Raw genomic sequence first — 24670 nt, 5'->3', positions numbered from 1 at the left:
TGGCCTAGTCAAAGCCCAGACCTCAATCCAATTGAGAATCTGTGGTATGACTTAAAGATTGCTGTACACCAGCGGAACTCATCCAACTTGAAGGAGCTGGAGCAGTTTTGCCTTGAAGAATGGGCAAAAATCCCAGTGGCTAGATGTGCCAAGCTTATAGAGACATACCCCAAGATACTTGTAGCTGTAATTGCTGCAAAAGGTGGCTCTACCAAGTATTGACTTTGGGGGGTGAATAGTTTTGCACGCTCAATTTTTCTTAATTTTTTTGTCTTGTCTTTGTCTTGTTTTATTTCTTGTTTGTTTAACAATGAGTATTTTGCATCTTCAAAGTCGTAGGCGTGTTGTGTAAATCAAATGATACAAACCCCCCCAAAAATCTATTTTAATTCCAGGTTGTAAGGCAACAAAATAGGAAAAATGCCAAGGGGGATGAATACTTTCGCAAGACACTGTACTTGAGTGTCTCTGCTAGTTCAGTTGCAAGTTACCCTCTCTTTCTCTCCCTCCCTCTACCATAGTGGTCCTGAGGAGAATGCTAGACTGGCTGAGGAGGTGTATCAGCGTCTGAACGCCCATAAAGCAGACAACCCCAGCATGGGAGAGGTGAGGAGACACCAACGCCTCACCACCTCTCGCAATACACAACACTTCTTTACAGTACTAATAGTACCATGTCTGCTTGGCTCAAAATGACCATTCACTCCCTGAAAATACACTGCATTGAATGACTTCTATCAGAAACCATCAAATGATTTGTCTTTATGATACTAGGCTTATGATATGATTATTGAAACATTTTGAAAGTCTTACATCTATGGGAGTTTCTCATAGCTACTTCTACTTTCTCACTTGATTTCCTGTTAATTATCTTTTACACTCTGCTCGGCTGCATTTTCTCTCCTTTTCTGTCTTTCCTAGCTGGCATTTCCTTAAGCCTGTGTTGGACTTCTGAAGGCATGTATTCATTTGATATCATTTCTGCTCTTATCTTCTCCATGGTCTCTCTGCCTCAGTACCCAGCACAGTAATACCAATTTCACACTATTGTGCAGAACCGTACTGTGCTGGTTTGGATATGTTTTTTTCACAACAAAATATCCACTGTGGTTGGTGCATAATCGGCGCAGTACAGTGTGAAAAGGGTATTAGAATACACAAGGAATAGATATTTTCTTGTTATTGTGGTTGTACTTTAGGGGGCGAACTATTCTGAATGTGGTAAAGTCTGATAGTGGCACTAACTGGGTGACTTGTTGGTTAAACCTGTTACCCAAAAGCATTCCTGACATTCTATTGTGGAGCTAGAGGCAATAGATTTGATCTAAAACAATATGTCCTTTCTGCCAAAGCATTGAAGTGGTTAACTGGTAATTAATAAGTTACATTTCTAGATATAATTTCTTGCCCTGACATGACATGTCTGATGTGTTTTCAGGGTCCTGACAAGGCCAGGTCACAGCTATTAATTGTGGATCGTGGCTTTGACCCCATCTCTCCCATTCTGCACGAGCTGACTTTTCAGGCCATGGTCTATGACCTTCTGGACATCAAACAGGACATCTATAAGTAGGCTTAGTTTGGCAACCTATTCCCAATATAGTGCACTACTTTTGACCAGGGCCTATGATGAACATATGGAAAATGCTATACAGACACTCCTGACCTGCAAAACGATTCTTAATTTCAGAATTGGTTAAGGGTTAGTTTTACATTTCGGTTAGTTATTTTACAGGTTATTTTACAGGTTAGGAGTATAACCTTTCTCCGACATTATTATTGTTAATGTAGCTATACATAGTACGAATGTATACCCTGTATAATACGATCCCTGTGTGTTGTAGATATCAGACGACTGGGATCGGGGACTCCAAGGAGAAGGAGGTTCTCTTGGACGAAGACGATGAGCTGTGGATCCAGCTGAGACACATGCACATAGCTGACGTCACCAAGTAAGACACACTATCATTAAGATTGCATACAACTAGTGTTTTTAACTAATCTAACCTCAACCAATAAGAGATGATATGATCCAGAGTTGGTTGAGGTAAGTTTAGTGTTCTATTCAGGAAGTGAATTATAAAAATGTATATTGTGAACTCTTTCTTAATTGAACACTGAATTGAACCCAACCCTGGTATAGTCTTTGTCAGATGTTGATGCTCATTGTTCGTGTTCCAGGAAAGTGACGGAGCTGCTGCGTGTTTTCTGTGAGAGCAAGAGGATGTCCACTGATAAGGCCAATATCAAAGACCTGTCTCAGATGCTGAAGAAGATGCCACAGTACCAGAAGGAACTCAGCTTGGTGGGTATTCCTCATCTTTCCATCTATAATCAGTTGATTGGTTGAGACTGGCTTTCATGTCTCTTCAGTGATCACATACTGTCAGTCTAAATGTCAACACGTGTTCTATTCCCATTAATAGCATATAGAAAAGCACCTGGGTGTTTTGGCAAAGACATGGGCCATGTTCCAATGTCCATACTAGCAAACAGTATGTTCTTTACCTGCTACGCTGAAAGCTTAGTGCAAGCTACTGTCGTGTCTCGACTATCATTAATGTGTTTGGCTGTTATTTTATAAAATGATTACGTACCACGTTCAATTATTACGCAATTAAATTAATCATATAACAATTAAGTAGTAGTCTGGGGCACCACGGAAAGTTATTTAACGCGTTACTATCTCCTGACTAAACTCTAAAGATATAAATATCTCTTACATCAGTTAGTCAAACCATTCATTCTTATTTACCGTCAGTCTCTTTCTGAATGTCGCCTATGATCCTCACCCAAAAGGGGAAGTCATTGTTCTCGGGCGTGAGCTGCACGTAAAAAAAGCTGCGAATTTTACACTCAAGGGGTGCGAGCCTGATTTTTTAAATATAAATTAATAGGAGCGTATTACCCTCTGCAAACGTTGCGCATCTGGTGTAGCAGGCCACTTTTTTTTTTATAATGCATGCCCAGTAGCATTTCTTCATTCTACAGTGCCTTCAGAAAGTATTCACACTCCTTGACTTTTTCCACGTTTTGTTACAGCCTGAATTTGAAATTGATTAAATTAAAATGTTGTCACTGGCCTACACACAATACTCCATAATGTCAAATTGTGTTGAATCAATAAGTATTCAACCTCTTGGTTATGGCAAGCCTAAATATGTTCAGGAGTAAACATTTGCTAAAGTTACACAAGTTGCATGGATTCACTCTGTGTGCAATAATAGTGTTTATGATTTTTGAATGATTACCTCATCTCTGTACCCCACACATACAATTATCTGTAAGGTCCCTCAGTTCAGCAGTGAATTTCAAACACAGATTCAACCACAAAGACCAGGGATGTTTTCTAATGCCTCGCAAAGAAGGGCCACCTATTGGTAGATGGGTATCCCTTTAAACATGGTGGTTATTAACTACACTTTGTATGGTGTATCAATACACCCAGTCACTACACACATACAGGAGTCCTTCCTAACTCAGTTGCCGGAGAGGAAGGAAACCGCTCAGGGATTTCACCATGTTACAGAAATTATTGGCTGTTTATAGAAGAAAATTAGGGATGGATCAACAACATTGTAGTTACTCCACAATACTAACCTAATTGGCAGAGTGAAATGAAGGAAGCCTGTTCAGTTATCTTTAAGGACTGGGTAATTTTTCAGGATTCAACAATAAATGGAATGGAGCTAAGCACAGGCAAAATCCTAGAGGAAAAGCTAGTTCAGTCTGCTTTCCACTAGACACTGGGAGGTTAATTCACTTTTCAGCTGAACAAGAACCTAAAACACAAGGCCAAATCTACACTGGAGTTGCTTACCAAGAAGACAGTGAATGTTCCTGAGTTGCCGAGTTAGTTTTGACTTAAATCTACTTAAATCTGTCAAGACCTGAAAAATGGTTGTCTAGCAATGATCAACAACCAATTTGACAGATCTTGAAGAATTTTGAAAATAATAATTGGGAAATGTTGCACAATCCAGATTTGGAAAGCTCTTAGAGACTTACCCAGAAAGACTCACAGCTGTATAATCAAAGGTGCTTCTACAAAGTATTGACTCAGGGGTGTGAAAACTTGTGTAAATGCAACTCCAGTGTAGATTTGGCCTTGTGTTGCATGGATTCACTCTGTGTGCAATAATAGTGTTTATGATTTTTGAATGACTACTTCATTGCTGTACCCCATATCAAAGGGATATTCCTCCTACTGTATTTCACCCCCCACACACAATTAAATATTTCTTAAAACATGTTTTGATTGTGTCATTATGGGGTAGTGTGTGTGTAGATGGGTGAGAAACTAGAATTTAATCCATTTGGATTTCAGGCTGTAACAACAAAGTGGAGTATTATTATAGTGTGGAGTGATGACATCAACTTTTTATTAGTTAATAATTAATGTTTGATTGCAGTACTCCACTCACCTGCACCTGGCTGAGGCCTGCATGAAGAAATTCAAAGCCTCGGTGGACAAGCTGTGTGAGGTGGAACAGGTCAGTGTTACTACAAAAGTCCCAAATGGCACCCTATTCTCTATATAGTGCACTACTTTTGACCAAGACCCACAAGGATCTGATCAAAAGTAGTACACTATATAGGGTGCTGTCAAGTTCCCTCCCTCTCTCTCTTATGAAACCATATGCAAATGACCTGGCAGGTACTCCCAGGAGCATGTTTTTGATTCTCGGAAGTGTAAAACACAGCCTGTTTTTATTCAACCTTTTAACCAGCAAGATCCTTGAGATGAATCATCTCTTTTTCAAGAGCGACCTATAGCATTTGAATTATGTATGTTCTGTGATTTTTCCATCTTTCCTTACATCCGTTCTACACTGAAATGTTTATTTTCCCAAACCGATATCCTCCTCTTCCTTGTTTTCTATATAATATTTAAAAATATATATTTCTTGAATAATCACATCCCTGGTTGTTAGCCTTAGGTGGTTAAACCATGAATGACCAGGTCACCATGATGTTGTGTAATATATTTTAATATTTAGAACTATCGTATCATATAATAATGCTCGCCCACTCACCCCATCTAGCCTCCACTGGGGTGCTGACCTCCCCACGTTCCTATCTCTATTTTTACCTCTGAGTCTCATAAAAGCTTCATAGGCTGCTTCTTCCCAAATGGCACGCTATTCACTAGTGCACTACTTTTGACCAGCGCTTACTTTTGACCAGAGCCCTATGTGTCCTGGTCAAAAGTAGTGCACTATATAGGGAATAGGGTGCCATTTGAGACTCGGACATTGTCTGCCGCTTTCTGGCGGCCTAGTGGGCATCCACTTCACTAATGTTGTGTAACGGGCTTGAGACAAGACGTGTCGCACACCTGGATCAACTGTCCCTCTCTGAACCTACAGTAATGCACAGGAAGCTGTTATGTCATGCCTAGTCTTTTAAAGATCATTCATGTTGCCAGGCTGTTATTACTACATCCATCCGTCCACGTCTTCCAGAAATCTTACACCATAAGGCATCAAACATCTGACTGTAACCCCGTTCCCTTCCTAGTTCCTAGAACAGCTCCTACTTTCTCCCTCAACACAATTACTACATCCCAAATGGCACCCTAGTCTTTATTTAGTGCATTATTAATAGCGTGCCATTTGGGATGCAAGCATTGTTTTGGTCTTAATGGTTCTAATAGCTCTGCACAGGTTTGTTTTTGATAGTTTGTAATATAGTAGGTTTAGTGGTCGATCATTTGAGACATTCCTAGCATGTCCAGGAGTGATCTAATCTGGGTCTGGTTGTGGGATTATGATCTGAAGTGTTAATGCACTGATGTAGATGGAGAGGACCTAAAAGCATCATTCTCTGTTGTTTTTCCCCCATATGTTTCCCAGGACCTGGCCATGGGGACTGATGTAGATGGGGAACCCCTGAAGGATGCCATGAAGAGCATCGTCCCTGTACTCCTCAACACCGACATCGACCCCTACGACAAGATCCGCATCATACTGCTCTATATCTTCCACAAGAAGAAGGGTAGGTCAACAGAATGGCACTGGCTGCATGATCCCAATGTGTCTGCTTTCTGTCAGTGCATTGTCAAGATACACACACACACACACACACACACACACACACACACACAGCAGGTACAGCAATATGAGTGTTTCTAATATGATACGACGCAGCTACTACTCTCCACATGACTGCTATTGAAATTAAAGAGGAGCAGATGGTGATCTTTAGGTTGAGCACTTGGCTCTACTCTGTATATAATGTTGGTCTCTGTAAGGATGTATGTGGTTACTGTTGATCCTCGTGGAATGACAACAGGCTAGCTAATGAAGCAGTTTTGATTAGGCTAATTTGGTGATGAGTCGTCATTACATTCTCCAGCTCTACTCTGTATAATGGTGGCCTCCTCACACACAGGCATTGGAGAGGAGAACCTGACCAAGTTAATCCAGCATGCCAACGTGCAGGCAAACAGCAACATCATCACCAACTTACAGCACCTGGGCTGCCCCATCATCGCTGGGGTCAGTAGGGCTCTGTCTGTACATCGCTCTCTCCAACTGTCTCTCTGTTGCTCTCTCTCACACATTGAACAATTGCATCTCTTTACAGTGAAGCCTTTTTCCCCCTTGTTTATATTTGAATGATGTGAAATGTTGTTTCAGGCTCCCAATGCTGGGATAACACTGCCTGAGAAGAAAGAGCGCAAGGAGAGCACGTACCAGCTCTCCCGATGGACACCCACCATCAAAGATGTGATGGAGGTATGGACGAGGAGGATAAAGATAGACAGACAGTGTGGTAGAGGACTTCACGTGTCCAAAATGTTGGACCTGTTCCGAAATGGGCCTGTGGCTTTCCCACCCGGACCCGATATGTTTGCATACATTGCTTTTTAAATATAGAGACACTTTCCGAACGGACCCGGGACAAGTAGACCCGTTCCATATAGACCTGGTCGGTTTCAGACCCGATCCGAATGAGGGAAGCAGCAGAAAAGTACATTTAAGATACTTTATTAACCAGAGCTGATAAAATGTGAGGAAGAGGTGGCTCTCTAGCAGGTGCCGTGCTGTGTGTCTGAACTGTGAGAGTGAGGGAAGGAGAGACTCCAAGAAAGACTTGTGCTATAGTAGACTAATAGCTGCCATAGTTAAGTTATTTATTATTCAATATGATTACATAGTACCTGTCTTGACTGCATCAAACATGAAGCTAGTCTAATTGAGGCTGCATGCACTTTCTCGTCCTACACAGTTACAAATAACTCCATTCAGATTATTACGTAGCAGCCTACCTCTTGGTTGTTGTAGCCTTTCGTTCTCCTTTAACAATTAATTCCATTGATTAGATATCTCCTCTAACTTTTGCCAGACACGGAGGCTCTGACTGTAGCCTATTGCCGCTTTGATTACTTATGCTTGGCCAACAACAAGCACCAGGCGCCGCTTTCGTGAAAAGCAACATAAATTATACAATTTCTCTCCCTCCCTCCTGCAGCAGTCGCATTCGGACCTGTATGCGTCCTTCTGGACAAGTCTGTTAAAAGTACATATACTGTGACAATAATATAAGACCGTGACATTATTTAGAATTCTGGATCCAGATCGGGTATTTTGGTACAGGTGGATCCGTGAACAGCTGACTGAAGACGGGATGGCCGGGCAGTCGTGCAGTTGAGTCCGTTTTGGTGGTAACATAGACTCTAAACAAAGTGATTCATCTTTGTTGCTCCTTGCTGAAACATGCAACAAAAACACCCCCCACAATGCAGCAGCACACAGAATTAGAATGAATAGAAGTGGCTTGGAACCTATAACTCTGGCAATTTGACTGGTAAACTCATGGGTACACTCGCAATAGCTTCCTGATATACAGTGGGGCAAAAAAGTATGTAGTCAGCCACCAATTGTGCAAGTTCTCCCACTTAAAAAGATGAGGCCTGTAATTTTCATCATATGTACACTTCAACTATGACAGACAAAATGAGAAAAAAATCCAGGAAATCACATTGTAGGATTTTTAATGAATTTATTTGCAAATTATGGTGGAAAATAAGTATTTGGTCACCTACAAACAAGCAAGATTTCTGGCTCTCACAGACCTGTAACAACTTCTTTAAGAGGCTCCTCTGTCCTCCACTCGTTACCTGTATTAATGGCACCCGTTTGAACTTGTTATCAGTATAAAAGACACCTGTCCACAACCTCAAACAGTCACACTCCAAACTCCACTATGGCCAAGACCAAAGAGCTGTCAAAGGACACCAGAAACAAAATTGTAGACCTGCACCAGGCTGGGAAGACTGAATCTGCAATAGGTAAGCAGCTTGGTTTGAAGAAATCAACTGTGGGAGCAATTATTAGGAAATGGAAGACATACAAGACCACTGATAATCTCCCTCGATCTGGGGCTCCACGCAAGATCTCACCCCGTGGGGTCAAAATGATCACAAGAACCACACCTTGTCACCTTGTGAATGACCTGCAGAGAGCTGGGACCAAAGTAACAAAGCCTACCATCAGTAACACACTACGCCGCCAGGGACTCAAATCCTGCAGTGCCAGACGTGTCCCCCTGCTTAAGCCAGTACATGTCCAGGCCCGTCTGAAGTTTGCTAGAGAGTATTTGGATGATCCAGAAGAAGATTGGGAGAATGTCATATGGTCAGATGAAACCAAAATATAACTTTTTGGTAAAAACTCAACTCGTCGTGTTTGGAGGACAAAGAATGCTGAGTTGCATCCAAAGAACACCATACCTACTGTGCATGGGGGTGGGGGTGGAAAGCATGGGGGTGGAAACATCATGCTTTGGGGCTGTTTTTCTGCAAAGAGACCAGGACGAATGATCCGTGTAAAGGAAAGAATGAATGGGGCCATGTATTGTGAGATTTTGAGTAAAAACCTCCTTCCATCAGCAAGGGCATTGAAGATGAAACGTGGCTGGGTCTTTCAGCATGACAATGATCCCAAACACACCGCCCGGGCAACGAAGGAGTGGCTTCGTAAGAAGCATTTCAAGGTCCTGGAGTGGCCTAGCCAGTCTCCAGATCTCAACCACATAGAAAATCTTTGGAGGGAGTTGAAAGTCCGTGTTGCCCAGCAACAGCCCCAAAACATCACTGCTCTAGAGGAGATCTGCATGGAGGAATGGGCCAAAATACCAGCAACAGTGTGTGAAAACCTTGTGAAGACTTACAGAAAACGTTTGACCTCTGTCATTGCCAACAAAGGGTATATAACAAAGTATTGAGATAAACTTTTGTTATTGACCAAATACTTATTTTCCACCATAATTTGCAAATAAATTCATTAAAAATCCTACAATGTGATTTTCTGTTTTTTTTTTTTCTCATTTTGTCTGTCATAGTTGAAGTGTACCTATGATGAAAATTACAGGCCTCTCTCATCTTTTTAAGTGGGAGAACTTGCACAATTGGTGGCTGACTAAATACTTTTTTGCCCCACTGTAGACCCAGTCGGTATTAGATAGAACGTCGCGACCCTGCCCGTCTGTGGGGAAGACAACCTGTGGTTACCCCAGTGGCTCACAGCAAAAACATTTTTCAACCACAATTTCCTTGTTTTAGTCCATTACAAAAATACATTGAAGAAAAGTACATGTCTAAAGATTACGTTTCAACATTGCCTACTCTCTTGCATTCTCACTACTTAGAAAAAACCGCAAGGCTTCCCACATCCCCCTTTTCTGTCTTGACGATGCTAGCAAGCCAACAGCGACTTGAGTGAGAGTGCTAGCTACCGACTGGAACATCAAGCTAACCAAGATCAACAACACAAACAGACTATACAAGTAGTGAGTGTAGTTACAAACGGACTGTACTAAAAAAGTTAAATGTCTTGTGATGAAATGTTTTCCACACACACAGCTACGTGTAGCCTACTTTTTGACCTGGCTACATGTACATTGAACAACACAGCAGCTTTTCTGCATGTTTTGTTGTTTCTGTATAACAAAAACAAATCTATGACAGTTTACTCTACAATGGGGAATAATAGGAAAGAAGGTTGGTTTTCCCCAATTTGTGGGCATGGTCGAATTCCTTATTACATGAAAACTGTTGTGACTATTGTGAGGCAATATTTCCATGATGATAAAGAATGTTCATTCAAAAAAACATAATTGATGTGGCTCATGCAATGGAATGTGTTTTTTGTAAGGTCAGTTGAGTTGAATCAACAAATCACAGCACATATTGATGGGTACACTTCCTGCTTTGCTTCTATGGGTACATTCGCAATGGCCGCCAGTCCACCCATTATGCCATCATTGACTTGAATAGGGACGCCTGTTCTATTCATTCTATTTGGCAGCACATGCAGTCAGAAGGAGACTATTGAAAGTATTTTATTATATGTTTTGCTATTTGAAAGGTTATTACGAAGACTGCGGTCATTTGATTGGCAATTACTGTCATCCAAATTCCATGACTGTCACAGCCCAAGTCTGACCAACCCTGTCTATCTATTTTCCCAGAATGCCATAACAGACAAGCTGGACAGGAAGCAGTGGCCGTTCATCTCTGACCCTGCCCCCGTTAACACCTCGCAGACGACTGTCAGGTGTGTATACTGTATACACCACGGGGGGGAGCAACAACATGGAAGGGGTGGGGCTGGGGCCACAACATGGAAGGGGTGGGGCTGAACCAGGGACATAGACAGAAGGGTCACACATTAACACTTTAACCTCACTTGTTATCTTAAAAATAGAGCTTTCATTGATCATCCTTGATGTTTCAACAACAAATGCTGATGCTCCAGATACTCAACTAGTCTAAAGAACGGCAGTTTTATTGCTTCTTTAATCAGAACAACAGTTTTCAGCTGTGCTAACATACAGTTGAAGTCGGAAGTTTACATACACTTAGGTTGGAGTCATTAAAACTCGGTTTTCAACCACTCCACAAATTTCTTGTTAACGAACTATAATTTTGGCAAGTCGGTTAGGACATCTACTTTGTGCATGACACAAGTAATTTTTCCAACAATTGTTTACAGACAGATTATTTCACTTATAATTCACTGCATCACAATTCCAGTGGGTCAGACGTTTACATACACTAAGTTGACTGCCTTTTCAACAGCTTGGAAAATTTCAGAAAATTATGTCATGGTTTAGAAGCTTCTGATAGGCTAATTGACATCAGTTGAGTCAATTGGAGGTGTACCTGTGGATGTATTTCAAGGCCTACCTTCCTACTTTCGAACTCAGTGCCTCTTTGCTTGACATCATGGGAAAATCAAAAGAAATCAGCCAAGACCTCAGGAAAATTAATTGTAGACCTCCACAAGTCTGGTTCATCCTTGGGAGCATTTTCCAAACACCTGAAGGTACCACGTTCAGCTGTACTAACAATAGTACGCAAGTATAAACACCATGGGACCACGCAGCGGTCATACCGCTGAGGAAGGAGACACGTTCTGTCTTCTAGAGATGAACGTACTTTGGTGCGAAAAGTGCAAATCAATCCCAGAACAACAGCAAAGGACCTTGTGAAGATGCTGGAGGAAACAGGTACAAAAGTATAACCTGAAAGGCCGCTCAGCAAGGAAGAAGCCACTGCTCAAAAACCGCCATTTAAAAAAAGCCAGACTGCGGTTTGCAACTGCACACGGGGAAAAAATAGTACTTTTTAGAGAAATGTCCTCTGGTCTGATGAAACAGAAGTAGTGTTTGGCCATAGTGACCATTGTTATGGTTGGAGGATAAAGAGGGATGCTTGCAAGCCGAAGAACACCATCCCAATAGTGAAGCACGGGGGTGGCAGCATCATGTTGTGGGGGTGCTTTGCTGCAGGAGGGACTGGTGCACATCACAAAATAGATGGCTTCATGAGGAAGGAAAATTATGTGGATATATTGAAGCAACATCTCAAGACATCAGTCAGGAAGTTAAAGCTTGGTCGCAAATGGGTCTTCCAAATGGACAATGACCCCAAGCATTCTTCAAAAGTTGTGGCAAAATGGCTTAAGGACGACAAAGTCAAGGTATTGGAGTGGCCATCACAAAGCCCTGACCTCAATCCTATAGAAAATGTAATGGCAGAACTGAAAAAGCGTGTGCGAGCAAGGAGGACTACAAACCTGACTCGGTTACACAAGCTCTGTCAGGAGGAATGGGCCAAAATTCACCCAACTTATTGTGGGAAGCTTGTGGAAGGCTACCCGAAACGTTTGACCCAAGTTAAACAATTTAAAGGCAACGCTAACAAATACTAATTGAGTGCATTCTTCTGACCCACTGGGAATGTGATGAAAGGAATAAAAGCTGAAAGAAATAATTCTCTCTACTATTATTATGACATTTCACATTCTTAAAATAAAGTGGTGATCCTAACTGACCTAAGACAGGGAATTTTTACTCTAATTAAATGTCATGAAAAACTGAGTTTATTTGGCTAAGGTATATGTAAACTTCTGACTACAACTGTAATTGCAATTGCAAAAGGGTTTTCTAATGATCAATTAGCCTTTTAAAATGATACACTTGGATTAGCTAACACAACGTGCCATTGGAACACAGGAGTGATGGTTGCTGATAATGGGCCTCTGTATGCCTTTGTAGATATTCCATTAAAAATCTGCCGTTTCCAGCTACAATAGTCATTTGAAACATTAACAATATCTACTCTGTATTTCTGATAAGTTTTGTTATTTTAATGGACAAAAATGCTTAAGTGACCCCAAACTTTTGAACGGTAGTGTACATGTTTTTATTTTGCTGCAGGAGATAATTTGTACATAATTAGGAATCTATATGTTTTTTTATGTTTACATTTATATCATACTGCAGCAGTGCTCGGTTTGGACAATGGCACAAGAACAAGTCTCCAACGGAGTATCGTTCCGGCCCTCGGCTCATCATCTTCGTGATCGGAGGCGTGTCCCACTCCGAGATGCGCTCCGCCTACGAGGTCACTCGAGCCACCGACGGAAAATGGGAGGTCCTGATTGGTAAGGAACACAATAGTTGGACTGAACCTTAATAGTGTACACTTTATATTTTATTTAACATTTTCTTTAACCAGGCAAGGCAGTATAATTTTATTATTTATTTACAATGATGACACACCACACCTGTGCTGCCATCCTGTTAGAAGGTAACAATGGTTAAGATGGATTTTCATTGTGTTCCATGGTGTTATTTGCCCCCTAGTGGAGCTTTCTGGTACTTAGACTGTACGCAAACAGGAAGTAGAGAATTCGTTCTGCACGCATAGAAGCAGCTAAAAACAACGCTACGGTGCAGGTCTTTCAGCGTAGTTATTTCTTGTCACGCTTCAGCCTTGGAAAATATTTGTTTGTAAGTTCGATTCAAGCATTTAGCTAATGATGATAATCTTGTTATTGATAGAGTTTCTTACATATCAATGTTGGTTGGTTGCATTTACTCACACAAATTGCAATGCCTTTCATGTATGATGTTAGCTGTATTACTTTGCTCGTGCGTCATGCAAACGAATTGTAAAATATACAATACTGTAGTTTTGTTACCGATTCTAGTGTAATATGCTTTGTTATTCTACATAGATGGTTGTACATTATTAGAGTAATGAAAGGAGTTAGGCAATTAGCTATATGGTTTGGCATCATGCCAGATGCATGGTACCTTAGCACGTGCTTTCTATTCATGCAACTTCAAATGTATAATGTATAGCTACAGTATGTCGGTCTGAATTGAATACTAAAGTATATTCTTTTCTGTATTTTGCAGTTTTACAACATAAACGTTTTCAATATATTCATTCAAGAAAAGTCACGCCTTGGGAGTTTTATTGAAGACTTAGTTGTTAGCTATCTGTCTAGTTTTGCATGGGAATGCAACTCAAGGGCAGAATAGTAAAAAAACATCATCACGGCGGGCTCAAGCTCAAGAATAACCACACACGGTGGTTTGTTTCTACATTCATCAGCCAACAAAGCCTCTGTTCCTATGGAAGACCAGCAGTCTACGGTACAACAACCAGAGCCAAGAGTTCGACAGAGAGAGATGGAGGAGCCTCTTCAGCACACTGGGACCAAGTCTCAATCTACAAGATCAAGGTCATCAAAACAGTCATGCAGATCTTCAACGGCGAGTTCTGCAGCCATCAAAGCACGAGCCAAGGCAGACGCAGCGCGTGCACAAGTCTCCTATGCTGAGAAGGAAGCTTCTGTGATGAAGCAAAAAGCTGACCTCGAGGCAAGTTTATATGTTCTCCAATTTGAGAGAACAGCTGCTGCTGCATTGGCTGAAGCTGCAGCCTTTGAAGAAGCTGTAGAATCAGAACACAGAGAACTTCGCAAAGAACTAGACACAGGGACACAGCCCTTAAGTCCAGTCCAGCGTACTTGTGAGTATGTGCAACAACATGCTAGGCCCTACTTTGCTGAACTTCCATTTGAAGTGGAGAAACAAGAGCTTAGTGTTGACCCAGCTACATGCCATAATCCAGAAAGTAGCAAACAGAGCATGAGCAGAGACTCTCCGTTCAAAAGAAATGAACAGCAGCATGGTGTAAATGGGAAACAAGCCCACTTCCAGTCACACACACAAAGCGTCCCTGAGTCACAAGTGGCACCAGACCTCATCAAGTACCTCCTACGCCGTGAGATGGTGAGTTCCGGACTCCTGAAGTTTGATGATCGCCCTGAAAATTATTGGGCATGGAAAGCATCCTTTCTCAATGCGATCAGAGACTTGAATTTATCAGCCAGGGAAGAGTTAGATCTAATTACCAAGTGGCTAGGGGCAGAGTCGTCTGAGCAAGCAAACAGAATTAGATCTGTCCATATTTTCAACGCAATAGCAGGACTTAACATGGTCTGGCAACGACTAGAAGAGTGCTATGGTACTCCCGAAGTGATCGAGAATGCACTGTTGAAGAAAATTGATGATTTTCCAAAACTGGCTAACAAAGACAATCACAAACTAAGAGAACTAGGTGACATTCTTCTCGAACTGGAGTGTGCTAAAGTAGAAGGGTACCTTCCAGGCCTCGCTTATCTGGACACATCTCGGGGGGTAAACCCTATAGTAGAGAAACTTCCATTCAGTTTACAAGAAAAATGGATTGCACAGGGATCCAAATACAAGGAGGACTATCGGGTAGCATTCCCACCATTCTCGTTCTTCTCGAGATTCATCAGGAACCAGGCGAAAACTAGAAACGACCCCAGTTTCACCCTCTACACCTCAACTAACCAGGTGTCTATGAAAAGTGAGAAACCTGCCAGGTACAGCAGCAAGACACCTGTGACTGTATACAAAACCGATGTGTCATCTGAGCCCTCAGACCACCAAACCAAACCCAGTAAGACAAAGATTGAAAACCCTGACCATCACTGCCCGATACATAACAAACCTCATCCTCTTAAAGTGTCGTGGGTTTAGATACAAAACTCTAGATGAGCGCAAATCATATCTCAAAGAGAATGGAATTTGTTTCCGATGTTGTGGGTCAACTCAGCACAGAGCTAAAGACTGTAAGGTGTCAATCAAGTGCTCTGAGTGCGACAGCGACAGACATCTTGCTGCTCTGCATCCAGGCCCAGCCCCTTCAAATACAAACACTGCTACAGCAGAGAAAGAGCATGGCGGGGAGCAAGGTGACGATGCTCTTCTATCTGTCACCTCAAAGTGTACGGAGATCTGTGGTGAGGCAGTTAATCCAAGATCATGTTCAAAAATATGCCTAGTTAAAGCTTATCCGGCTGGGAAAAGAGAGAAAGCTGTCAAAATGTATGTAGTGCTTGATGAACAGAGTAACAAATCTCTGGCCAAGACAGAGTTTTTCAATCTCTTCAACATCAATGACAACTCTGCTCCATACACCATGAAGACCTGTTCTGGGGTAACAGAGACTTCAGGCAGGAGAGCCGTCAACTTCATGGTGGAGTCTATAGACGGACACATGCAGCTATCTCTCCCTACTCTGATAGAGTGTGATATGATGCCAGACGATAGGACGGAGATTCCCTCCCCCGACATTGCGTATCATCATCCCCATCTGCAACCAGTTATGGACAAAATTCCAGCTGTGGACCCAGACGCTCCCATCCTCCTGCTCTTAGGACGAGGCATCTTAAGGGTACACAAGGTACGAGAGCAAATCAATGGGCCCCACGACACTCCTTATGCACAGCGACTCGACCTCGGGTGGGTCATCGTGGGTGAGGTCTGTCTGGGAACAGCTCACCGACCAGCCAATGTTAACGTGTTCAGGACAAACATACTTCAAAATGGTCGCACATCCTATCTGAGCCCTTGCCCTGACATCATCCAGGTAAAAGAACTACAACAGCGTAGCTCAGAAACACATCTCTCCCTCTACAGTGCACTCGAGAGATCCGAGCACAACTGTGAACACAGACAGCCTGGGATGTTCCGTGTTCGACAAAACACAAGACGATGATAAACCAGCACCATCAGTGGAGGACAAAGCCTTTTTGGACATTATGGACAAACAGGTTTTCCAGGATGATGGAAACAACTGGGTGGCTCCACTACCCTTTCGCCCTACTCGACGTCGCCTTCCTAATAACAGGGAGCAGGCCATAAACCGTCTCACATCACTTCGCAGGACTTTAGACAAAAAGCCTGACATGAAGCGTCATTTTATTGACTTCATGCAAAAGATGCTGGATAACGACCAAGCCGAACCTTCACCGCCACTAGAGGGAGACAAAGAATGTTGGTATCTACCCATATTTGGTGTTTACCATCCACAAAAGCCTGATCAAATAAGAGTAGTATTTGACTCCAGTGCTAAGTGTCAAGGTGTGTCACTTAACGATGTTCTGCTCAGTGGTCCAGACTTAAACAACACACTCTTGGGTGTCCTAATGCGCTTCCGCAAGGATTGCATTGCACTAACAGCAGATGTGCAACAAATGTTTTACTGTTTTGGTGTACGTGAGGATCACAGAGATTACTTAAGGTTTCTCTGGTATGAAGACAACAATCCAGATAGAAACATAACTGAGTACAGGATGAAAGTCCATGTATTTGGGAACAGCCCTTCACCAGCCGTAGCCATCTACTGCATGAGACGAGCAGCGCTACAGGGTGAGAAGGAACACGGATCAGAACCCAAGCAATATGTAGTGAGGAACTTCTACGTTGATGATGGGCTGACATCAGTAGCTACTACAGAAGAAGCTATCAACATTCTAAGAAAAACACAAGCAATGTTGGCGGAGTCCAACATGAAACTACACAAGATTGCATCCAATAGCAAAACAGTTATGGAAGCCTTCCCTATGGAGGACCGTGCAAAAGACTTAAAAGATCTGGACCTAGGAGTGGATCCTCTCCCCTTTCAACGGAGTCTGGGACTTTCCTGGAACCTGGAAACAGACAGCTTCTCATTCCAGGTGTCCCACAATGAGAAGCCTTTTACGCGGAGAGGCATCCTGTCCACAGTGAATAGTCTTTATGACCCCCTTGGGTTCGTGGCTCCAATAACAATGCAAGGTAAAGCCTTAATCAGAGAACTCTCTTCTGATCAGAGTGAGTGGGATGCCCCTCTTCCCCCAGAAAAAGAAGAGAAATGGAACATGTGGAAGGAATCTTTGATGGAGTTGGAACATGTATATTCAGCGGACCTACATCCCAGTCTCCTTGTCTACCACTCAAAGAAGAGAGCTACACATCTTCTCGGATGCCTCTACAGTAGCCATAGGAGCGGTAGCCTACCTGAGAGTTATTGACTCGGAAGGTCAATGCCATGTTGGATTTGTCATGGGGAAATCAAAATTGGCCCCTCGTCCGGCCCACACTATCCCACGCCTAGAACTGTGTGCGGCTTTGCTAGCTGTTGAGATGTATGAACTGATCAGAGACGAAATGGACATTGATGTAAATGCGGCCAAGTTCTACACAGACAGTAAGATAGTTCTCGGTTACATCCACAATGTCACCAAAAGATTCTATGTGTATGTTGCCAATAGGGTAACTCGCATCAGGAAGTCTACCCATCCAGATCAGTGGTGTTATGTAAACACTGACAGCAATCCAGCAGACCATGCAACCAGGCCTATACTTGCTGCGCTCTTAAAGTACACCAGTTGGTTCTCAGGTCCACCTTTCCTGACCCAAACAAACTCAAGTGAGCCTGAGAACATAAATTTTGACCTTGTAGAGCCTCACGCAGACGCAGAGATTCGACCAGACGTCACTGTCTTCGCCTCTAAGGTTTCTGGAGCTCAACTCGGCTCTCATCGCTTTGAGAGGTTCTCAAGCTGGAAAGCTCTCAATCGAGCCACAGCACGACTCATTCATGTTGCCAGATCCTTCCATGAAGGTGCGGACAACACCAGCTGCAGAGGCTGGCATGACTGTAATAAACCATGCGGTACAAGTGAGTTGTCACAAGCCAAAACAGCAATCATTCACTGTGTGCAACATGAAGCCTTCAGAGAGGAATTCAAATGCCTTAAAAAAGGAAAAGAGTTCCTTTAACAAAGTACACTCAAAAAGCTGAACCCAGTGATTGATGAGGATGGGTTGCTGAGGGTGGGAGGCCGCTTATCCTCCGCCGACATGTCACAAGACGAAAAACATCCTCTCATCATCCCACGGACACATCATGTCGCCACCCTGCTGGTAAGACATTATCACGAGCAAGTGGCTCACCAGGGCCGTCATTTTTCAGATGGAGCTATTCGAGCAGCAGGCTTCTGGATTATTGGGAGCAAACGTCTGGTCTCTGGTATCATTCACAAGTGTGTCACCTGCCGCAAGGTTAGAGGAAGGTTAGTTGACCAAAAGATGGCTGACTTGCCTGCAGACAGACTCATCTGAACCACCATTCACCAGCGTTGGACTTGATGTGTTTGGACCATGGAATGTCATAACTCGTCGCACTAGAGGTGGTAGTGCAGACTCCAAGCGCTGGGCGGTGCTCTTTACATGTATGTCTACTAGAGCAGTCCATATCGAGCTCATCGAATCCATGTCCACATCCAGCTTCATCAACGCGCTGAGGCGTTTTTTCTCTATCCGTGGTCCAGCAAAAGTGCTACGCTCTGATCGAGGTACTAACTTTATAGGTGCCTGCAGGGAACTGGGTATCGACACAAATGACTCAGAACTGACTAAATACCTCTCAGATAAGGGATGTACTTGGATATTTAATCCTCCACACTCGTCTCATATGGGTGGTTCTTGGGAGAGACTCATTGGGGTTGCCAGACGTATCCTTGATGCTATGCTGTTTCAGACGGGCTCCACTCGTCTCACACATGAGGTCTTGAGCACTCTTATGTCTGAAGTTATGGCAATAATCAATGCGAGACCCCTAGTGTCAGTGTCAACCGACCCTGACATGCCTGCCATTCTCACACCCTCAATGTTACTGACACAAAAGACCAGTGCTACCTCAGCCCCTTCTGGATACTTCAGCATGAACGACCTTCATGGAAAACAGTGGAAGCAAGTCCAGTGTCTCGCTGACACCCTTTGGAAAAGGTGGAGACAGGAGTACCTGACAACGCTGCAGAGACGCAGAAAATGGACAGCAGAAAAGCCAAATGTAAAAGTGGGAGACGTTGTCTTATTGAAAGACAGTCAGGCACACAGAAATGTCTGGCCAGTCGGGCTTGTGGTCAAAACCTTTCCCAGTACTGACAAAAAGGTTAGGAAAGTAGAACTAAAAATTGTCAAGCAAGGAGCTGCTAAGGTGTTTCTGAGACCAATCTCAGAGATTGTTGTTCTTCTTTCTGAAGCATCCTAGAGACAAAAGATAAAAATAGAAAGGACATAATTTGTTTCTTGATATGTTTTATTTCATAGTGGCACAATTTCATTATACCAGGCGGGGAGTGTGCTGCCATCCTGTTAGAAGGTAACAATGGTTAAGATGGATTTTCATTGTGTTCCATGGTGTTATTTGCCCCCTAGTGGAGCTTTCTGGTACTTAGACTGTACGCAAACAGGAAGTAGAGAATTCGTTCCGCAGCTAAAGAAGCAGCTATAAACAACGCTACGGTGCAGGTCTTTCAGCGTAATTATTTCTTGTCACGCTTCAGCCTTGGAAAATATTTGTTTGTAAGTTCGATTCAAGCATTTAGCTAATGATGATAATCTTGTTATTGATAGAGTTTCTTACATATCAATGTTGGTTGGTTGCATTTACTCACACAAATTGCAATGCCTTTCATGTATGATGTTAGCTGTATTACTTTGCTCGTGCGTCATGCAAACGAATTGTAAAATATACAATACTGTAGTTTTGTTACCGATTCTAGTGTAATATGCTTTGTTATTCTACATAGATGGTTGTACATTATTAGAGTAATGAAAGGAGTTAAGCAATTAGCTATATGGTTTGGCATCATGCCAGATGCATGGTACCTTAGCACGTGCTTTCTATTCATGCAACTTCAAATGTATAATGTACAGCTACAGTATGTCGGTCTGAATTGAATACTAAAGTATATTCTTTTCTGTATTTTGCAGTTTTACAACATAAACGTTTTCAATATATTCATTCAAGAAAAGTCACGCCTTGGGAGTTTTATTGAAGACTTAGTTGTTAGCTATCTGTCTAGTTTTGCATGGGAACGCAACTCAAGGGCAGAATAACACCACTGGTGGCGCTAAAAGATCCTACAGTGCCTTCAGAAAGTATTCATACCCCTTGACTTATTCCACATTTTGTTGTGTTACATGTAATCCATTTTGAATTCAGGCTGGTTTTTTTTCTTCTTCTCTAGACACAATACCCCATAATGACAAGGTGAAAACATGTTTTCAGACATTTTTGCAAATGTATTGAAAATGAAATGTGTGTGTGTATATATATATATATATATTCACACCCCTGAGTCAATACTAAGAGCTTTCCACACCTGGATTGTGCATTTTGTATGTTTTATTATTTTCAAAATTCTTCAAGCTCTGTCAAATTCGTTGTTGATCATGGCTAGACAACCATTTTTCAGGTCTTGCTGTAGATTTAAGTCAAAACTGTAACTCGGCCACTAAGGAACATTCACTGTCTTCTTGGTAAGCAACTCCAGTGTAGATTTGGCCTTGTGTTTTAGGTTATTTTCCTGCTGTCAAGTTGAAGCAGACTGAACCAGGTCGGGCACAAAAAGCTTATTTCGCTTAAATTTTGTTTACATCCCTGTTAGTGAGCATTTCTCCTTTGCCAAGATAATCAATCCATCTGACAGGTGTGGCGTATCAAGAAGCTGATTAAACATGATCATTACACAGGTGCACCTTGTGCTTGGGACAGTAAAATGCCACTAAAATGTGCAGTTTTGTCACGTAACACAATGCCACAGATGTCTAACGTTTTGAAGGCGCGTGCAGTTGGCATGCTGACTGCAGGAATGTCCACCAGAGCTGTTGCCAGCTCTGTTAATTTCTCTTCCATAAGCCACCTACAACGTCGTTTTAGAGGATTTGTCAGTACGTCCAATCGGCCTCACAACTGTAGACCATGTGTAACCACGCTAGGACTTCCACATCTGGCTTCTTTACCTGCGGGGTAGTCTCTGACCAGCCACCCGGACAGCTTGAAAATGAGGAGTATTTCTGTCTCTAATAAAGCCATTTTGTGGGGAAAAACTAATTCTGATTGGCTGGTCCTGGCTCCCAAGTGGGTGGGTCTATGCCCACCCATGGCTGTGCCCAAACCCATTCATGTGAAATCCATAGATTAGAGCCTAATTTATTTATTTCAATTGACTGATTTCCTTATATGAACTGTATCTCAGTAAAATCTTTGAAATTGTTGCATGTTGCGTTTATTTTTAATCAGCACACAATGTTGTTGATCCATCCTCAATTTTATCCTATCACAGCCATTAAACTCTTAACTGTTTTAATGTCACCATTGGCCTCATGGTGAAATCCCTGAGCGGTTTTCTTCCTCTTCGGCAACTGAGTTAGGAATGACGCCTGTATCTTTGTAGTGACCAGGTGTATTGATACGCCATCCAAAGTGTAATAACTTCACCACGCTCAAAGGGATGTCTGCTTTAAACATTTTTTGACCCATCTCCCAATAGGTGCCTTTCTTTGCGAGGCATTGGAGAACCTCTGGTCATTGTGGTTGAATCTGTGTTTGAAATTCACTGCTCAACTGCGGTACCTTACAGATAATTGTATGTGTGGGGTACAGAGATGAGGTAGTCCTGCAAAAATCATGAACACTATTATTGCACACACAGTGAGTCCATGCATATTATTGTGACTTGTTAAGCACATTTTTACTCCTGAACCTATTTAGGCTTGCCATAACAAAGGGGTTGAATACTTATTTACTCAAGACATTTCAGCTGAAATATTTTTAATTTGTAAACATAAAAAAATCCACTTTGACATGGGGTATTGTGTGTAGGCTAGTAACAAAACATCTCTAAATTCAGGCTAACACAACAAAATGTGGGAAAAGTCAATACTTGCTGGGGGATATACAGTGCCTTCAGAAAGTATGTTTTTTTTATTTTTATGTCTGGTAAATGCACTGCTAAGTCTCTCTCTCCATACATTTTCGTTGTGAATCTTTGGGTTTCAGAAAAGCACTACTATAGTGTTAATAATGTTTCTGTGTTGTCTGTTTCTCTTCTCTCTATAGGTTCGTCTCACATTGTCACACCCACCAGCTTCCTAAATGACCTGAAGACTCTGGACCTGGATCCAACTCCTGAAAGCTAGATATAACCCTCCTTTCTCTCCTCGGCCTGGAAGGGGAGCTGGTCTGAGCCTGCAGGGAGAATGGCTCTGAACACAAACCTGGATTCAAATTGTGCTTGTTTTCTTTCAAATATGTTGAGTGTTTTGATTAAGCCTGCTGGGAGTGCCAGATCAGTGGGGTTTGCACTTTTAGGACTGTTCCAGTGGTTCTTTTGGGTTAGACAAGTTCAATTAAGTACAGTTAAAGTATTTGAAAGAGAACAAATACTATTTGAACCCAGGTCTGCTCATTATGAGACGCTTGTGTAGCTCGTCTAACTGTAAAACAAAGTGCCGTTTTAAGATGTAGTCATCATTAAAGGATAGTATCTTTTGATTCTCAATATTTTATTTAATTTCTCTTTAATTACGGTTGAAGTAAAATAAATTATGTACATCCGTATTAATGTAATGCTGTGATGGACATTTTTTGCTCTGAATATTAAATTTAAAAAGTCCTTATATTATGAGGATCATTTTAATCTGTCTCTGTCTTTAACTGTAATTGAGTTACAAATATGGGCTGCATCTCAAGTCTAAAGTGGCTTCCTCTCCTTTTGTCCTGTTAGTGCAGATGAACTAAAGGACATAAGGAGCAGTGGCCTCTTTAGACTGTTGAGATGCAACTTTTGTGTTGGGACCATTAAATACTTGTGCCTTTCCCAAGTTACATTTGTTTTCATATGTCTGAATGTCTTTACTACTGTAGTGTGCCTCTGAAATCATGCACTTTCATGTTTGGGTCTTTGTATTTTAGTCAATTATGAATAAACTATATGCATACATTTTACTCTTTGTACATTGTGTCTTATATTGAAATGTCATATGTTCTAGCTGCCATGAGAATGCCTAGAATCCCTGGTGTTGAAGCAAGGAGAAAACATAGTACTAGTCTGGGTACTGGGTGCAGATTAAGCCTGGAAAAACACTTTCGGTTGATTTATTTTTAGTCCAGGACTAGGCATAATGTGTCCAGGAAACTGTCCCTATATTTATTGCATACATGAATTCTAATGTCCATTTCTATGGCAATCAAGCATGCTTTATTTATTGTAGCATGAATTCTAATTTCCATTTCTATTGCTTTCACAATCGATGCTGAAGGTCTTTGTTTAATGTAATTGACATTGACCATAAGCCTGTTTTAGAATTAGAGACCTTATGGCACTGAGCTTAATGACTTATGCATGCTTAACCTCACCTCTTAATACTTACTGCATTATGTCTCAGTCTGAATAGCAAATATTTGTCCCACTTGTTTTAATGTGTAAAGGCTTTGAGCATTCATGAGGTCTTCATAAACACCACATGCTTCTCAAGTCATTTATAGCATTTCTAATTAGATAAAGGGGATATAACAGGCCTTTACATCTGGTGTTACATCTGGCATTTGCTATGATCGACTGTAGCGCAGCTGGTAGAGCATGGAGCTTGCAATGCCAGGATTGGGGGTTCGGGTCCCGGGACCAACTCTTTGTTACTATCCAACAGGGAGCACCAGCTGAGCAGGACAAGTTCCTGCTCAGCTGGTGCTCCCTGTTGGACAGTAACAAAGAGTTGGTGAGTCAAGATGAGTCACGCCCAATGTGGTCGTATGGAAGAGCAGCACTGTCTTGAACCCTACCAGGACCACTCCCTCTACCCCCAAACACACCATTACTATACCCTCAGGTCAGTACTGTACTAACCTAACGTAGCAGGCGTTAAAGAAATACGCTTGCAGGATCCTCACATCAGATTTCCAAGGGGAAATGAAGATAGGTTGAAGATAATGTATCCCTGACAAATGTATTTTTTTTTTTTAAATTTTATGACGCCGCTAAGGATGGTACTGTACTGAAAATGCAGATATACAGACAAACAGCTGCCAGTCTCTCTATTCATCTTGGAAAAGTTGGTACTGTCTTCTTTCTCTCTCCTTCCCCTCTTTCTTTCTTTCTCTCTCTCTCCTCCCCCTTTTCACTCCCTCAGTCTTCCCCCTCCAACCCCCCCCTCTCTC

The 24670-nt window shown here is 42.2% G+C and overlaps 1 protein-coding gene across 2 annotated transcripts in view; it reads left to right on the top strand.

Moving 5' to 3' along the window:
- Positions 1–23461, top strand: part of LOC120034168 (syntaxin-binding protein 2-like) — a 28364-nt gene extending 4903 nt beyond the window's left edge. Inside the window, exons 8-18 of one of the 2 annotated variants that reach the window (XM_038980621.1) lie at positions 522–606; positions 1439–1569; positions 1845–1952; positions 2182–2305; positions 4413–4493; positions 5856–5997; positions 6394–6500; positions 6642–6740; positions 10477–10562; positions 12799–12956; positions 22574–23461. In XM_038980621.1, coding sequence (XP_038836549.1) covers positions 522–606; positions 1439–1569; positions 1845–1952; positions 2182–2305; positions 4413–4493; positions 5856–5997; positions 6394–6500; positions 6642–6740; positions 10477–10562; positions 12799–12956; positions 22574–22653 — 1201 coding nt within the window. In that variant the 3' untranslated portion in view covers positions 22654–23461. Of the gene's footprint in view, positions 1–521; positions 607–1438; positions 1570–1844; positions 1953–2181; positions 2306–4412; positions 4494–5855; positions 5998–6393; positions 6501–6641; positions 6741–10476; positions 10563–12795; positions 12957–22573 lie in introns of both variants that reach the window. The other variant, XM_038980620.1, reaches the window with a different exon arrangement.
- The last annotated feature ends 1209 nt before the right edge of the window (positions 23462–24670 follow it).

The sequence above is a fragment of the Salvelinus namaycush genome, chromosome 41 (assembly GCF_016432855.1).
Source record: "Salvelinus namaycush isolate Seneca chromosome 41, SaNama_1.0, whole genome shotgun sequence".
NCBI classification, from domain to species: Eukaryota; Metazoa; Chordata; class Actinopteri; order Salmoniformes; family Salmonidae; genus Salvelinus; species Salvelinus namaycush.
Note: the sequence above shows the minus strand (reverse complement) of the source record. Positions and strands in the feature narration are given on the sequence as shown.